At 50.1% G+C, this 18194-nt stretch overlaps 1 protein-coding gene across 2 annotated transcripts in view; it reads left to right on the top strand.

Annotated features, from left to right (window-relative positions):
* Positions 1-18194, top strand: part of KCNAB2 (potassium voltage-gated channel subfamily A regulatory beta subunit 2) — a 97045-nt gene that overhangs the window by 24023 nt on the left and 54828 nt on the right. For both annotated transcript variants that reach the window (XM_057556931.1, XM_057556939.1), the window contains one exon: positions 17774-17902. In XM_057556931.1, the coding sequence (XP_057412914.1) occupies positions 17826-17902 (77 nt within the window). In that variant the 5' untranslated portion in view covers positions 17774-17825. Of the gene's footprint in view, positions 1-17773; positions 17903-18194 lie in introns of those variants that run through there.

Consider the following 18194-nt stretch of genomic DNA (forward strand, 5'->3'; position numbering starts at 1 on the left):
CTCGCTGCCGGCGGCTTCCTGGTCGGCCCCGTGGTCCTGCGGTGTTCGCCTTCCACCTCGTACACGCCAGGATGGTCTTGTCTCTGGCTGTTCTGACGCAGGAGCAGGTACCCAGGGCATTTCGGGGACCCTGCTTCCCAGGATGGGTTTTGTGCTTGAGGGGATGGGACCCCGGGTCCCTCTGCAGGGTCTGGGAGCTCCCCTGACGTCCAGGGTTCATCAGGCCAGCAGCCCCCTGGGCCCTGTGCCCCCGCAGGACTGGCTGCCGCCAGGGTGGGAGCTACCCCTGTGGACGCCCTGCTGGACCCAGGCCGAGCCCACGTGGCTGGCTGGCACAGAGGCTGCAGGCGTCCTCCCTGAAGGGGACCGGCAGGCCTCCTGTGACCCAGTGATGGCTGGGGCGCAGCGGGTGGGACCCAGAGGAGACGTCTGACACGGCTCTGCCTCCGGGGCTGCTGGCTTCTGCTTTCATCCCTGGGGCAAGGAGCTGCCCGGAGATCAAGAGTGCGGCAGGGCCACCTCTGTCCAGCCTGGGGGGTGAGGGCACAGCTGCCAAGGGGCCCCAGCAGGCTCTTGGAGAGGTTCCTGCCCATCCACTGTCTCCTGGGAACCCCCAGCCTGGGTTCCCATCTCTGAGTGCAAAGTAGTTTCACAGGCAGAAGGAGTAAGGGTCCCTGCCTTAAAAACAAAACGAGGACTTCCCTGGTGGTCCAGTAGTTAAGACTCCGCACTTCCAATGGGGGATGAAGGGGAGGTGCATGTCGGATCCTTGGTTGGGGAACTAAGATCCCGCATGCAAGGGGGAGGGTGGCCGAGGACCCCTTGAGTCCCTTCCCCACCCTGCAGGTCTGTCCGGGAAGGGCAGCCCATGGTCACCACGTGGGTGAGGGGTGGGGGGGAGCTCCCTGATGCCTAAGGGTCTCCCTCCCGGCCTGGAAAAGCCCAGCTTCTTGCTGCTTCCCTCCCCGACCTTGCTGTCCTCTCCACTCTGGGCCCCAGCAGGATACTGGTGCAGGCTGTGGTCCCCACGGGAGACCAGGGCAGCGGACGGGGAGGAGGCTGTGAGCTTCCCGAGCTGGGACAGGAGAGCTCTAACGTTTGCTGAATGAATGACTGTGGGGAGGCCTGTGGCCTGGGCCCCCGGAGAAGGTTATGGAGATTCCGGAGCACGTGCGGGCTTCTGTTTCCTGCATCTTGCCCTGACCCGCTGCAGCTCGCGTGGTCTGTAGAGCACTGAGGCCTCTCTGGCCAGACTTCGGTGACCACACCCTTCCACCTGTGGTCACTGGGATGTGGATGGAAATGGGGGAGCCGTGGCCAGGAGACGAGGCCCCTCCACCCCGTGAGCCAAGGGAGAGGAGGTGGCTGTCCCCACGACTGGGGGCCTTCGGCTGCTGACCCCAGCAGACCACCCCGCCCCCCGCCACCATCACTGTGCGCAGCCCTGACGTAACCAGGAGCCATGGCGAGCCTTCCCCGTGATCGGAAGGCGCCCAGCCAGTAGGTGCCTGAGCCACGGTGAGGATCTGGGTGGGCTGTACCAGGGGAAAGGCCTTCCACCATTGCTTTGGGAGAGTTGGGATTTGATTTTTTTTACTGTGGAATCAATTCGATTTGAACAGGGACTCTCCCTGCAACAGTCCAGCCCTGGCTCTGTGTTGGTTGACTTGTTCGTAATCAGGGAACAGGTGCTTGAAGGTTGCTTTGAAAAGATTGAAACTTCCAGTCTGTGATCTTTATAAGGAATTCTTAATGGGGCATCAGTTAGACGCGTGAACAGACGCCCTGTCAGGCAGTCTTGCCGTGGGCTCTGTGGCTGGTCCAGATGTTTCCACCGTGGTCTGGCCACGTGAGGTCCGTGGTTTTTAGTGTTGGGTTGGGGAGGGGTCCCCATGCCGCTTGTCCCCCTGGCTCAGGCCGCAGGAGTTTAGAGAAGAGACTGAGGTTCTCACTGGCCAAGAGCAGAGGGGGTCCTGGCCGTGACCCCCAGCCCCCAGTAATGATTGCACCATTCTCCCCGCCCCCAGCTCCATCTGAATCTGAGCGAGATCTGGATGGTGCTGTTTGGGTGTGGGACTGTTGACCTCCAGCCCCTTCTGGCAATTGGGCCTCTCTGTTTGTCCTCCAAGATGACTCCACAGGCAGAACGGGCACCCCAAGTGCACTCAGGTTCAGCAGCTCTCGCCCTTTGCCACCCATCTTGCTCGCAGGAGGAGAGTTGGCTCCTGTCTCGGAGCTCCTGGCCTCTGGGTGAGAGCGGAAGGGGGTGTTACACAAGCGCCCTTCCGGATATGTGCGGTTTTCAGCAGTTACTCCTCTTCCTGTCTCTTCTTGAGGCACCCTGTGGCCGCCGAGGCTCCCGCAGGCTTTGGGCCCATAAAGGGCAGTGGTTTCATGCCGTGTCACAGTCAGAGCCATACCTCAGGGCTTTGGTAGAAAGGATTTACGGGGTTCGAGAAGCAACATGCAAAGTAACATGAGTTTGAGAAGCAGGAGCTTAAGTCCTAGCCCTGATTCCTGAAGCTTCCGGGGAGATAACCCAACGCCCTTCAAACGCCTGTCACACGCCTGTCACACCCAGGTGCTGTAAGCCTCTCCTCCCTGGTCCCTCAGTCAGAGGTCACGGAGCATCGGCCACGTGCCTGGCACTGCTGGGACACATCAGTGAGCAGAAGAGGCAAAGCCCCTGCCCTGGAGGAGCCGGCATCCCTGTGGTCTCAGGGCAAATGGGGACAGAGTAAAGGTGAGGAACAGTCCGTAACTGGTGTCACAGCAGTGACCTTCAAGATGGTCTCCAGTGGCCCCGCCTCCTGGGCCTCACCCACTCCATCGTATTAGGGTTGGTCTTTGTGACCAATAAACAAATCTCCTGAGCCTCAGTCAAGAAAGACACGGCAGCTTCTCTCTCTCTCCATCCCTTGCTCTGGGGGAAGCAAACTGCCTTGGCCTGAGAGATCCAAGGAGTACAGAACCGAGGCCCACTGCCCACAGCCTTGTGCAGGAGACATCGAAGAAGAGGAGCCTTCAGGGGAACTCCCTGGCAGTCCAGTGGTTAGTACTCCACGCTCTCACTGCCCAGGTCCTGAGTTCAATCCCTGGTTGGGGAACTAAGATCCCACAAGACGCACGGTGCAGCAAAAAGCAAAGACAAGGAGCATTCAGATGAGATGGTGGTCTCAGCTGACATCCTGCCCACAGCCTCAGGAGAAACCCTGAGCCAGACCAGCCAGCCAAGTCAGTCCCGGATTCCTGACTCCAAAACTGTGTGAGTAATATCTGTTGTTGTAAGCCCCCAACCCTTGTCAGGTGGCAGTAGACAACTCATACAGTCTCATTGTTCTTAAGACCTCGGCGATCTAGGGCCAAGCCTTCTGGAAGCTTTGAGCTTCCAGGATGATCCAGAATGAGGATGCAGCCCCCAGAGGGACCCCCACGACAGCAAGTCATACCTGTGCATGGCTGGTCACCTCCGTAAATTATGAGCCTTTTTCTGGGAAACTGGAAAAGATGAGAAGACTTCTGAGAGCAGGGGAGAGAGGCAGCATGGGAAAAGGAGAGGTTGCAGTGAGTCTGAGGACCCTGAAAAGTGATTTTCTGGAAGGCAGGACCACTGCCTGGGAGCAGGCTGCCTCTGGAGCAGATGCCTCTGCGCAAGGGTGACCTCACCTGCCTTTGGCCCGCGGTGCAAATGTTCAGGAAGGAGTCGTGACCGCGGACTTGCCGAGAAGTACTCCCACGCCTCGGGCAGCACCTTCCCTCCTCCAGCGCCGGGCACGGGCGGATCCCAGCCTCTGTGGCCGTCACCGCACACCCCCACCTGGTAGCGCATCAGCTCCTCCGTGACTCCTGTTACCCTCCCATTTCACAGATGGAGAAACTGACACTTCGGAAGGTTGGGAGATTTGCCCAAGGTCAGACACCAATAAATGGCAGAGTTACGATGCAAACTGAGGGCTAGATCTGAACCCCAACTGGACCTCACCTCCCTCCCCACCACCTGGAGTGGTCTCCTGGGTCACCCAAAGGGGGGAATTGTGTCATCCACCAAGCCCCAGAAGAAGATGGAAACGGGTGTCGACTCGGCAAGGTTTCGATTTAGAAACAGTTTCCCTCTCCAGAGCTCAGAGGGCTAGCTTCACATGAAGAGCTCTCACTACCTGAAGGTTCCCATCACCCAAGTTTTGTGCTCCAGAATCTATGGTAAAGAGACAGCTGTGGCATCCTTTTCCCGTAACTGGAAGTAGCTCCCGGCCTCCCACTGGAGTTATAATTTAATGTAACGAGAATGACCCTGAATATGAAAACACAGCAGAACGGCTCCCAGCGGTGCTAAAGTTAAAACTCCATTCACCTTGTGTGTAACAGTCCTGGTGGCAGGCCACAGAGAGGTTCGTTTGTCTGCATTCGTGGGTCTGCTGGCTCCACATCGCAGATCGATGGGTGATGCCCGGTCCAGGCCGGGTGGCTCTTGCATGTGAGCTCGGCCTCTTTGGACCAGCGGGGGGTGTGTCTGGAGCAGGTTCGTCCATGATGATGGCAGGGGCTCCAGGGCAAGTCTCCTGTGGCTGGAGCTGGCATATCGTCATTCTGCTCGCTCCCCATTGGCCCAAGAGTGTGTTTGTGTGTGTGTGGAGGTGGGGTGGGTGTTGTATGCATGCGTGCATGTTGGGGGGAGGTGGCAGAGTCACTCAGCAAAGGACATGGATACGGAAGGAGCCAGGAATGGGGACCGATGATTCAATCTCCTAGACCCTCATACCCTCCTTCTATGCAAATCAGATGTCAGCTCATCAACCAGAACATCTGAGGAACCAGAACAGGTGGTCCCCCAAGCAGGGTCACTCAGAAAGCATCTCCTATTATTGAGTGTCTCTGGACTCGTGGGCTCGCTCTGACTCTTCTTTGTGGTTTCTTGGCTTAGCTGTGAATTCCTTTTCTTCTCTCGCCTGGATGCACTGAATTCTTCCCATCTCATGCAAGTAGCTCTCATCAACTCTGAGAGGCTACAGATTCCATCTTTAATGCTGAGGCTGAAGGGAGCAGAGAAAGAGGGAGAAAGAGAGAGAGGAAGAGAGAGAGAGCGCCACTTGCAGCTCCGAATTGGACACCCCCAGGCACATTAGCCCCCAGAATAATATAATCATTTATTCTTAGCTCCAACAGAGAAATTGAGGCTCATGTAGGCCAGGCCCCCATTTTGCAGATGAGAAGACTGAGGCTTAAAGAGAGAGAGAGCGAGCTCGTGTGTCCTGGTCAAGGGCGCCTCACCGTGGTCTGCTCTGACCCTGGACATTTTGCACAGTCCATCTGGTTTATTCTGGGGCTTTCCCTCTGTGTGTATAAATGTGCTTGTCCATGTTTAAAATCATGTCATGGGTCCACTTTTCCAGAAGACCGCCAGCCCGAGTCTCAGGGCCAATCCCAGGCCCCAGAGTCACATAGAGGCCCCGTGGGGCCTTTGGTCAGTCCCTGAGAATCTGAGCATCAGGGCCTGGCCGGGGCTGCAGCTCTGATGACAGCCTAAGACTCCAGGAATCCGTTTTTGTGTTTTCTTCCCATTTAAACTGGGCCTCCTGCCCTCTCGCGTCCTCTGCACTCGGAGCCCTAACAGGCTGCATAGTGACCTTTCTGGGAAAACTAAAGTGGAGAAAACACAGTGAGAGGTTGCAGGGGAACTGGATTCTCACACAGCCTCAAAGAGCCCTCCCTGCGGTTCCTGGTTAATTATGAAGGAATTAGTGCTCCGTGCCAGGCGGAAGCTGCCTTAACCAAGTGGCAGGCCCTGGCTTTGCCCGTCAATGGACAAACGCGCATGTGCATCCTGGTTGGATGCACCAGAAGGACACACCTCACCAAAAAGGTTTAGCCAGATCTAATCATCAGGCTGCAATCAGACAAATGCAAAATGTGGGACAGTCTGCAGGACTAATGGCCTGAGCTTTTCAAAAACAAATACAAAAACCCAATGCCATGAAAAACAAAAATGAAAAAATGGTAGGGGGGTGGGGTGCTGGATTAAGAGATTAGTTGAGGGGTGCTGGATTAGGTGAACCTTGAGTGGATTCTGGTGTTTTTTTTTTAAGCTATAGAATCTATTTTTGGAATGGATTCTGGATTTTTTTAAACTATAGACTATCTTTTTGGAATCAATGGGAAAATTTTAATCTCTGTTTTATTTCTTCTCTGATCTTTATTATTTCCTTTCTTCTGCTGACTTTAAGTTTTGTTTGTTCTTCTTTTTCTTTCTTTCTTTTCTAATTTATTTACTTATTTATTTGGTTGCGTCGGGTCTTACTTGCGGCAGGCGGGCTCCTTAGTTGCGCCTCATGGGTTCCTTTCTTGCGGTATGCGAACTCTTCGTTGCGACATGCATGTGGGATCTAGTTCCCTGATCAGGGATCGAATCCGGGCCCCCTGCATTGGGAGTGCAGAGTCTTAACCACAACGCTTCCAGGGAAGTCCCTGTTCTTCTTTTTCTAATTCTTTTAGGTGGTAGCCTGGATTGTTTATTTGAGGTTTTTCTTGTTTTTTGAGGAAGGCGGAAATTTTTAATATAGGCTATATATCAGGTGGTATTGAATTAATTGCCTTAGATATGATCATGGTATTGTAGTTATGTAAGGTAGAGTTCTTATTCTCAGAAAATGCTTGCTGCAGTATTGAGGGGTGACGTGCATGAGATGGCAACTGTCAAATGGTTCAGAAAAAAAGTGTGTGCGAGAGGGAGGGGGAAGAGGTGAAGGGGAGAGAGGGGGAGGGGGAGGAGAGGCAATGCAAGGAAATGAGGCATAGGTAGACTATCAGTGAGTAGGATGAAGGGTATATAGGTGTTTGTGGCTATTCTGGTTTTTTACAATTTTTCTGATGTTTGAAAGTTTTCCAAACAATAAGTTGGAGAGAAGACAGTGTCTACAGATGGAGGCTTTCAGGTCCCCTGTCATCGCTCAGCTCAGCCTGCAAAGGGTGGGAGCTGGGACTGACTCAACATCTTTCCTCTTGGGCTCAGAGCGTATCATCTTCTCTTTGCTCCCGTGAGAAACTATGAACGGGCCTTTGTGAGCACTCCATGCTTATGTCTCCAAGTATAAACCGGGGTGGTTTGCTCCAGGTCACACGCAGACCAGCTGGGCATGCAGGAGATGGGAGGGACCCAGCTTTCGGACTCCCAGCTTGGACCCCCGAGCCACACCCTCTCAGCCGCCCCTCCCGTCCCTCGTCCCTCTCGAGCCTGGCATGTTGCCAAATGGTTTCTGCACGGTCCCGGGTGGAGGTGGGCTGGGCAGCTGTGCCTGCCTTCCTCCCCCAGGGGTGCAGGAGCCCAGCACCTGGCAGCCTGGGAGTCACAGCCTCCCCACTGGGACGTCAGCTCCTTGGGGGTTGGCTGCCAGGCAGATGCAGTGGCTCCTGATTGGACAGTGGCAGCTACAGGGCAAGGAGGTGGGCTCTGGGCACGTTGGCTGTGCCCCTGGACTGTGTCCTGAATGCCCAGCAGGGGGCTTGGGGAAACCTCACCAATCCTCTTCCCCCCCGTGAGGTGGCAAAGGTGCCAACCCCCCAGGAGGAATGAGACAGAAGCACTGCTCGTGGCCTGCAGTTCTTTTCCACGTGAAGTGGGCATCAGAGCATGGCCAGTGCCCGGCTGTGGGCGGAGGAGCTGACTGCTGACCCTGAAGGACCTGAGCTTCCAGAGTCCGGGCTAGGGTGAGGAGTGGGACAGGTGACCTCCCTGGGGATGCCTCCCAAAGTGTGGCCAGTGGCACCTGTAGCTGCCGTGAACACCCCCGCTGGACAGAGCAGGCATTGCACCCTCAGGAAGGCGGCCCTGTCCCCACCCCTGCCACCTCATGCCAGCCGAGTCCCCAGGCCCTCCCCCTACCACAGGTGTGCCAGGCATAGCTGTGAACACAGCCGACAAAACTCCCTGCATCCATGGAGCTGGCATCTTGGGGTCATAAATGAGACAGTAGGTGAAATAGAAGGTGTGTTAGAAGGTGACACGTGCCAGGGGAGGGACCAGGGGAGTGTAGGGAAGACAGGTCTGCAATTTAAGATAAAGTGTCCAGAGAAGACTCCCTGAGAATGCGACCTTTGTATTAGGAGATGAAGGTCAGGGGGTCCCTCCGGCGGGTCGGGGGTCAGAGAGCTCAGGCAGAAGGAAGAGCAGGTGCAAAAGCCCTGAGGTTGGAGCATCTGCTGGGTTCACGGGACCCCACAGAGCCCGCGTCTGGGGCAGAGTGAGCGAGGGGGGGGCGGGGATGAGGTCAGAGAGGTCATGGCTCAGGCGGGGCCGGGCTGAGGCCACTGTTGAGATTTGGGCTTTCACTCTGGGTAGAATGGGAAACCATTGGAAAGTTTGAGCAAAGTAACAACATGATCTGATTTATGTTCTGGAAGGTTCGCTCTGGCTCCTGGTCAAGGTGGAAGCCAGGAGACCTGTCAGAAAGCTGTCGTGGGGACTATGAGAGGGAAGGTGGCAACCGGGCCAGGGAGGAGGAGGCGGAGGTCACCGCAAGAAGCGCGGGACTCTGGTGGCTTCTGAAGATGGCCTCAGGACAGGGTGGCCGTGGAAGAACAGGGCTGGAATGGGAGTTGTCGACTTAAAAAAATGCACAACATGAGAGTGAGAGTTAAGTTTTATTTGGGGCAACATGAGGACTGCGGCCCGGGAGACAGCATTTCAGATAGCTCTGAGAAACTGCACCAAAGAGGTCAGGCGAAGGTCAGTATGTATGTGATTTTGGCAAAGAGGGAGCACATGCAATCAAGCACGTATTTTTTTCCAGAAGGTTTCTGCTAGTCACAAGGAGCAATCATCACCATGAAGGATTTTAGTGTTTTTCTAGATATGAGGAAACACAAAAATTAGGCTCATTAAATCTTCTCCTGAAAATATCTAGCTATCTGAAGACCTGTTCTGCCAGTTTTTCTCAGAGCACCGAGTGCCTCATTTCTGCTCTCCACCCTGAATTCCGTTCAGGGGATGTTGAAAGTCAGCAACTGCAGCAGCACAGGATTTAATCCTTGTAGAGGTAGATGGCAAGTGCACATGGCAAGTGCCAATTTGTAGTTGACAGGGTGGTCAGGAGCTTCGTGTTAGATGCATGGACCCAAGGTGCTTGTTTCACATCCTTGTAGAGATGCCTAGTGGATGGTTGGATACACGCGTCTGCGGTCCAGCAGAGAGATGGGGGCTGGAGATACAATCGTGGGGTCTGCATCGTAGCAATGGAGGTCAGAGCCAGAAGACTGGTGGAAATCTGAGGAACCTCGTGTAGACAGAAAAGAAAAGAGATTCAAGACCTGAGCCTGGGCAGAAACCAGAGGTGGAGACAAGAGAGAGGACCAGACGCAGCCCGGGAGCCCGAGAAGGAGCAGCTGGGGAGGCAGCAGGACAGCGGGCAGCGTGGGGTCCCGGAGCCAGGAGGATGGTGCGGCCCCGCCATCCACCCCGTACGCTGGGCACTATCAGGCTTAGCAACAGGGAGGTCACGGCGACCTTGGCAATGGTAGCTTCCTCAGAGGCATGAGGGCAGAAGGGAGGGTAATTGCAGACAAGAGGACATTTCCTGTGATGGAAGGAGAGAAATAGGACAAGAGTGGGGAAGGAAGTGGGTCCAAGAAACTATGCTTGTTGTTTTTGAAAACTGCAGAAGTAGTTTGGGTTTTTTTTTTTTAGTTATCTATTTTATGCATATTAGTGTGTATATGTCAATCCCAATGTCCCAATTCATCCCCCCAGACTTCCCCCCTTGGTGTCCATACGTTTGTCCTCTACATCTGTGTCTCTATTTCTGCCTTGCAAACCAGTTCATCTGTACCATTTTTCTAGATTCCACATATATGCATTAATATATGATATTTGTTTTTCTTTTTCTGACTTACTTCACTCTGTATGACAGTCTCTAGGTCCATCCACGTCTCTACAAGTGACCCAATTTCGTTCCTTTTTATGGCTGAGCAATATTCCATTGTATATATGTACCACATCTTCTTTATCCATTCGTCTGTTGATGGACATTTAGGTTGCTTCCATGACCTGGTTATTGTAAAAGTGCTGCAATGAACATTGGGCTGCATGCGTCTTTTTGAATTATGATTTTCTCTGGGTATATGTCCAGTAGTGGGATTGCTGGGTCATATAGTAATTCTATTTTTATTTTTTTAAGGAACCTCCATACTGTTCTCCTTAATGGCTCTATCAATTTACATTCCCACCAACAGTGCAAGAGGGTTCTCTTTTCTCCACACCCTCTTCAGCATTTATTGTTTGTAACTTTATGATGATGCCCAGCTAACTGGAGTGAGGTGAGACCTCGTAATTTTTTTTTTTTTAAAGGATTTTCTTATTTATTTATTTATTTATTCATTTTTGGCTGTGTTGGGTCTTCGGTTCGTGCGAGGGCTTTCTCCAGTTGCGGCAAGCGGGGGCCACTCTTCATCGCGGTGCGGGGACCGCTCTTCATCGCGGTGCGCAGGCCTCTCCCTATCGCGGCCCCTCCCGTCGCGGGGCACAGGCTCCAGACGCGCAGGCTCAGCAATTGTGGCTCACGGGCCCAGCCGCTCCGCGGCATGTGGGATCCTCCCAGACCAGGGCTCGAACCCGTGTCCCCCGCACTAGCAGGCAGACTCTCAACCACTGCGCCACCAGGGAAGCCCAAGAGACCTCGTAATTTTGATTTGCATTTCTCTAGTAATTAGTGATGTTGAGCAGCTTTTCATGTGCCTCTTGGCCATCTATATGTCTTCTTTGGAGAAATGTAGATTTAGGTCTTCTGCCCATTTTCTGATTGGGTTGTTTGTTTTTTTTGATATTGAGCTGCATGAGCTGTTCATATATTTTGGAGATAAATCATTTGTCTGTTGATTCACTTGCAAATATTTTCTCCCATTCTGAGGGTTGTCTTTTTGTCTTGTTTATAGTTTCCTTTGCTGCGCAAAAGCTTTTAAGTTTCACTTGGTCCCATTTGTTTATTTTTGTTTTTATTTCCATTACTCTAGGAGGTGGGTCAAAAAAGATCTTGCTGCAGTTTGTGTCAAAGGGTGTTCTTCCTATGTTTTCCTCTAAGAGTTTTATATTGCCTGGTCTTACATTTAGGTCTTTAATCCATTTTGAGTTTATTTCTGTGTATGGTGTTAGGGAGTGTTCTAATTTCATTCTTTTACATGTAGCTGTCCATTTTTCCCAGCATCACTTATTGAAGAGACTGTCTTTTCTCCATTGTATATCCTTGCCTCCATTGTCATAGATAAGTTGACCATAGGTGCATGTGTTTATCTCTGGGCTTTCTATCCTGTTCCATTGATCTATATTTCTGGTTTTGTGCCAGTACCATACTGTCTTGATTACTGTAGCTTTGTAGTATAGTCTGAAGTCAGGGAGTCTGATTCCTCCAGCTCTGTTTTTTTTTTTTTTTTTTCAAGATTGCTTTGGCTAATCGGGGTCTTTTGTGTCTCCATACAAATTATAAGATTTTTTGTTCTAGTTCTGTAAAAAATGCCATTGATAATTTGATAGGGATTGCATTGAACCTGTAGACTGCCTTGGGTAGTATAGTCATTTTCACAATATTGATTCTTCCAATCCAAGAACATGGTATCTCTCTCCTTCTGTTTGTGTCACCTTTGATTTCTTTCATCAGTGTCTTATAGTTTTCTGAGTACAGGTCTTTTACCTCCTTAGGTAGGTTTATTCCTATGTATTTTATTCTTTTTGTTGCAGTGGTAAATAGGATTGTTTCCTTAATTTACCTTCTGATCTTTCATTGTTAGTGTATAGGAATGCAAGAGATTTCTATGCATTAATTTTGTATCCTGCTACTCTACCAAATTCATTGATTAACTCTAGTAGTTTTCTGGTGGCACCTTTAGGATTTTCTTTGTATAGTATCATGTCATCGGCAAACAGTGACAGATTTACTTCTTCTTTTCCAATTTGGATTCCTTTTATTTCTTTTTCTTCTCTGACTGCTGTGGCTAAAACTTCCAAAACTATGTTGAATAATAATGGTGAGGGTGGCCAACCTTGTCTTGTTCCGGATCTTAGAAGAAATGGTTTCAGTTTTTCACCATTGAGAATGACGTTGGCTGTGGGTTTGTCATATATGGCCTTTATTAGGTTGAGGTAGGTTCCCTCTATGCTGACTTTCTGGAGAGTTTTTCATCATAAATGGGTGTTGAAGTTTGTCAAAAGCTTTTTCTGCATCTATTGAGATTATCATATGGTTTTTATCCTTCAATTTGTTAATATGGTGTATCACATTCATTGATTTGCATATATTGAACGAACAATCCTTGCATCCCTGGGGTAAACCCCACTTGACCATGGTGTATGATCCTTTTAATGTGCTGTTGGATTCTGTTTGCTAGTATTTTGTGGAGGATTTTTGCATCTATGTTCATCAGAGATATTGGCCTGTAGCTTTCTTTTTTTGTGACATCTTTGTCTGATTTTGGTATCATGGTGATGGTGGCATCATAGAATGAGTTTAGGAGTGTTCCTCCCTCTGCTATATTTTGGAAGAGTTTGAGAAGGATGGGTGTTAGCTCTTCTCTAAATGTTTGATAGAATTCACCTGTGAAGCCATCTGGTCCTGGGCTTTTGTTTGTTGGAAGATTTTTAATCACAGTTTCAATTTCATTACTTGTGATTGGTCTGTTTATATTTTCTATTTTTTCCTGGTTCAGTCTTGGAAGGTTGTGTTTTTCTAAGAATTTTTCCATTTCTTCCAGGTTGTCCATTTTATTGGCATATAGTTGCTTGTAGTAATCTCTCATGATCCTTTGTATTTCTGCAGTGTCAGTTGTTACTTCTCCTTTTTCATTTCTAATTCTGTTGATTTGAGTCTTCTCCCTTTTTTTCTTGATGAGTCTAGCTAATGGTTTATCAATTTTGTTTTTCTTGCCAAAGAACCAGCTTTTACTTTTATTGATCTTTGCTATTGTTTCCTTCATTTCTTTTTCATTTACTTCTGATCTGATCTTTATGATTTCTTTCCTTCTGCTAACTTTGGGGTTTTTTTGTTCTTCTTTCCCTAATTGCTTTAGGTGTAAGGTTAGGTTGTTTATTTGAGATTTTTCTTGTTTCTTGAGGTAGGATTTTATTTCTATAAACTTCCCTCTTGAACTGCTTTTGCTGTATCCCACAGGTTTTGGGTCATCATGTTTTCGTTGTCATTTGTTTCTAGGTATTTTTTGATTTTCTCTTTGATTTCTTCAGTGATCTCTTGGTTATTTAGTAGCGTATTGTTTAGCCTCCATGCGTTTGTATTTTTTACAGTTTTTTTTCCTGTAATTGATATCTAGTCTCATAACGTTGTGGTCAGAAAAGATACTTGATACAATTTCAATATTCTTAAATTTACCAAAGCTTGATTTGTGACCCAAGATATGGTCTATCCTGGAGAATGTTCCATGAATACTTGAGAAGAAAGTGTATTCTGTTGTTTTTGGATGGAATGTCCTATAAATATCAATTAAGTCCATCTTGTTTAATGTGTCATTTAAAGCTTGTGTTTCCTTATTTATTTTCATTTTGGACGATCTGTCCATTGGTGTGAAAGTGAGGTGTTAAAGTCCCCTACTATGATTGTGTTACTGTCAATTTCCCCTTTTTTGGCTGTTAGCATTTGCCTTAAGTATTGAGGTGCTCCTATGTTGGGTGCATAAATATTTACAATTGTTATATCTTCTTCTTGGATTGATCCCTTGGTCATTATGTCCTTCTTGGTCTCTTGTAATAGTCTTTATTTTAAAGTCTATTTTGTCTGATATGAGAATTGCTACTCCAGCTTTCTTTTTTATTTTTTTTAATAAATTTATTTATTTACTTATTTATTTTTGGCTGCATTGGGTCTTTGTTGCTGCGTGCGGACTTTCTCTAGTTGCGGCGAGTGGGGGCTACTCTTCGTTGTGGTGCGCGAGTTTCTCGTTGCAGTGGCTTCTCTTGTGCAGCACAGGCTCTAGTTGTGCAGGCTTCAGTAGTTGTGGCACACAGGCTCAGTAGTTGTGGCTCATGGGCTCTAGAGCGCAGGCTCAGTAGTTGTGGCACCCAGGCTTAGCTGCTCCACAGCATGTGGGATCTTCCTGGACCAGGGCTTGAACCCGTGTTCCCTGCATTGGCAGGCGGATTCTTAACCACTACACCACCAGGGAAGCCCCTCCAGCTTTCTTTTGATTTCCATTTGCATAGAATATCTTTTTCCATCCCCTCACTTTCAGTCTGTATGGGTCCCTAGGTCTGAAGTGGGTCTCTTGTAGACAGCATATGTATGGGTCTTGTTTTTGTATCCATTCAGCCAGACTATGTCTTTTGGCTGGAGCATTTAATCCATTTACATTTAAGGTAATTATCAATATGTATGTTCCATTACCATTATCTTAATTGTTTTGGGTTTGTTTTTGTAGGTCCTTTTCTTCTCTTGTGTTTCCCACTTAGAGAAGTTCCTTAAGCATTTGTTGTAAAGCTGGTTTGGTGGTGCTGAATTCTCTTAGCTTTTGCTTGTCTGTAAAACTTTTGATTTCTCTGTCGAATATGAATGAGATCCTTGCCGGGTAGAGTATTCTTGGTTGTAGGTTCTTCCCTTTCATCACTTTAAATATATCATGCTCCCTTCTGGCTTGCAGAGTTTCTGCTGAGAAATCAGCTGTTAACCTTATGGGAGTTTGCTTGTGTGTTTTTGTCGTTTTTCCCTTGTTGCTTTTAATAATTTTTCTTTGTCTTTAATTTTTGTCAGTTTGATTACTATGTCTCTCAGTGTGTTTCTCCTTGGGTTTATCCTGCCTGGGACTCTCTGTGCTTCCTGGACTTGGGCGCCTATTTCCTTTCCTATGTTAAGGAAGTTTCCAACTGTAATGCCTTCAAATATTTTCTCAGTTCCTTTCTCTCTCTCTTCTCCTTCTGGGACCCCTATAACGTGAATGTTGGTGCATTTAATGTTGTCCCAGAGGTCTCTTAGGCTGTCTTCATTTATTTTCATTCTTTTTTCTTTATTCTTTTCTGTGGCAGTGATTTCCACCATTCTGTCTTCCAGGTCACTTATCAGTTCTTCTGCCTCAGTTATTCTACTATTGATTCCTTCTAGTGTATTTTTCATTTCCGTTATTGTATTGTTCATTCCTGTTTGTTTGTTCTTTAATTCTTCTAGGTCTTTGTTAAACATTTCTTGCATCTTCTCGATCTTTGCCTCCATTCTTTTTCCGAGGTCCTGGATCATCTTCACTATCATTATTCTGAATTCTTTTTCTGGAAGGTTGCCTATCTCCACTTCATTTAATTGTGTTTCTGGGGTTATCTTGTTTCTTCATCTGGTACATAGCCCTCTGCCTTTTCATCTTGTCTATCTTTCTCTGATTGTGGTTTTCCTTCTGCAGGCTGCAGGGTTGTAGTTCTTCTTGCTTCTGCTGTCTGCGCTCTGGTGGATGAGGCTATCTAAGAGGCTTGTGCAAGTTTCCTGATGGGAGGGACTGGTGGTGGCTAGAGCTGGGTGCTGCTCTGGTGGGCAGAGCTCAGTAAAACTTTAATCTGCTTGTCTGCTAATGGGTGGGGCTGAGTTCCCTCCCTGTTGGTTGTTTGGCCTGAGGCGACCCAGCCCTGGAGTCTGCAGTCTCTTTGTTGGGGCTAATGGCAGACTCCGGGAGGGCTCACGCCAAGGAGTACTTCCCAGAACTTCTGCTGCCAGTGTCCTTGTACCCGCAGTGAGCCACAGCTGCCCCCTGCCTCTGCAGGAGACCCTCCAACACTAGCTGGTAGGTCTGCTTCAGCCTCCTATGGGGTCACTGCTCCTTCCCCCTGGGTCCCGATGCGCACACTACTTTGTGTGTGCCCTCCAAGTGTGGACTCTCTGTTTCCCCCAGTCCTGTCAAAGTCCTGCAGTCAAATCCTGCTAGCCTTCAAAGTCTGATTCTCTAGGAATTCCTCCTCCGTTGCCAGACCCCCAGGTTGGGAAGCCTGACGTGGGGCTCAGAACCTTCACTCCAGTGGGTGAACTTCTGTGGTATAAGTGTTCGCCAGTCTGTGAGTCACCCACCCAGCGATTATAAGATTTGATTTTATCGTGATTGCACCCCTCCTACCATCTTATTGTGGCTTCTCCTTTGTCTTTGGATGTGGGGTATCTTTTTCAGTGAGTTCCAGTGTCTTCCTGTTGATGATTGTTCAGCAGTTAGTTGTGATGATGGTGCTCTCGCAAGAGGGAATGAGTGCACGTCCTTCTCCTCCACCATCTTTCCTTCCATCTGGAGAAGTCATTTTTGGGGGAGGGGGGTTTTGGGGGTTTTTGGCCGCACTGCGTGGCATGCAGGATCTTAGTTCCCTGACCAGGGATCGAACCTGTGCCCCTGCAGTGGAAGTGCAGAGTCTTAACCACTGGACCACGAGGGAAGTCCCAAGATAGAAGAAGTAGTAATTGATTGTGTGCAGATGGCTCTGCTCTGTAAAGAAGGAAGGACTTGTGGGCGAGAGTCCTGTTACAGGATGCCCTTGAATGGGGGCGAGGCAGAGGGTGTGGGTGCCGTGGGCGTGGCCAGGTCACCCGGTAGCAATGGGAGGGGAGCAGAATGTTCCTTGTGCTGATACTGGGGGATGGGTCTGATGCTAGTGAAATAGGAAGCATCAAGTCGAGAGCTATGGGTAACACGGGAAAGGAAGTGTTCGTGATTTCAGGAGAGAGGTGCTGGGCCGTGTCATCTTGGACAGTGGGGGAGAGAATAGCCTAGAACAGGGGTCGGCAGACTTTTCCTTTAAAGGGACAGGTAGTAAATATTTTAGGCTTTGCAGGCCAGACGGTCTCCATTGCAATGACCCACCCCATCATAGTAGCACAAACGGGCAATTCATAAACAAATGGGCATGGAGGTAAAACCTCCAATAAAATCTTATTTACAGAAATTTTTGGCCTGCTGGCAGTAGTTTGCCGACTTCTAGTCCGGGAGCTCGGCTTTAGGCCAAGGGTCCTCAAAGTGTGTTCCCTGGACAAACAACACAGACGTCACCTGGGGACTCAGGCAGATTAAGTCTGTGATTCAGAATTCTGGACATTAAACATCCCTAAGTGCCCGAGCTGGGGGTTGAGGTGTCACCACACAGCAGCTGGGCCCAGGGAAAGCCAGAGAGGAGAGCAAGGGGTGGGGGTGGGCCGCACCCCCAGTAAAGGGCACGTGCATCCCGGCCTGCCCTTGGCTGCCTGTTCCCCATCCCGTTACCCTGTGTGAGGACGTCGTGCACCCTGCCTTCCCCGGGGCCTCTGGACCAGCATCTGGACTGGCCTTGGGGACGGCTCTGCTCCAGCAGGCGCACAAGGCCTGGCGCTCTGTGCACCCTCCCCTCTGTGGTCCTGGTTTCCCGTCCGTGTCCCTCACTTGCCCGGGGGTGCCTCAGGGCAGGAGTCAGAGGTCAGGGAGGTGAGGCATCCAGGATGACCCTGGGTGACCGTGGTACCACTTCCTGGCCTGGGGAAGACAGCCCAGATTCCCAAGTCCACAGATTCCCTCTGCAGCCACCATTTCTGCATAGTTTGGGCAACGAGGAAGTGCTCCCAGAACCTCAGAAAGGCAGTCAGGGAGGGGCAGAGTGGGGGCTTGGAAAGAAGGAGTAGAAATCCTTCACGGTCACGGACCCGACCATCAGCCTCACCCGAGCCCCCGTGGGCCTGTCTGTCTGTCTGATGAGGGACATGCAGATGCCCAAGGAACCAGGCCTTCAGGATCACAGAGCATCCTGGCCACACTGATTGGTCTTTTTGTAACCGCCTCCCCTCCTTCTTTGCTCTCCCTCCAGGATCTTCCCTCCTTGAAGAAGGGAGTGGGTCGGGACGAGTGAGGCCGGCTCCATGTATCCGGAATCGACCACGGGGTCCCCGGCTCGGCTCTCCCTGCGGCAGACCGGCTCCCCTGGCATGATCTACAGGTGACGCCCCCGTGCCACCCCACCCAGGCCCTCCCAGGGCCAGTGCTGCCTCTGAGGAGGTCCGCAGGCCAGTCTCCTCCCCTTGACCCAGAGGGAGGGGCCGAGTGAGCCCACAGGGCTGTCAGGTGCACGCAAGCCTGCATTTTCTCCAAGGAAAGGAGGCTTTTAAGACCAAAATGGGAAAGAAAAAACCCAAGGTTTTCCAGGTGGGATGGAGCCAGGATTAGACTGCTGCCTTGTCCCTGACTCTTCTGAAATATTCCGTGGGAGGTAACAGAGGCCCTTCCCGGTT

Source organism: Balaenoptera acutorostrata, chromosome 1 (assembly GCF_949987535.1).
Source record: "Balaenoptera acutorostrata chromosome 1, mBalAcu1.1, whole genome shotgun sequence".
NCBI classification, from domain to species: Eukaryota; Metazoa; Chordata; class Mammalia; order Artiodactyla; family Balaenopteridae; genus Balaenoptera; species Balaenoptera acutorostrata.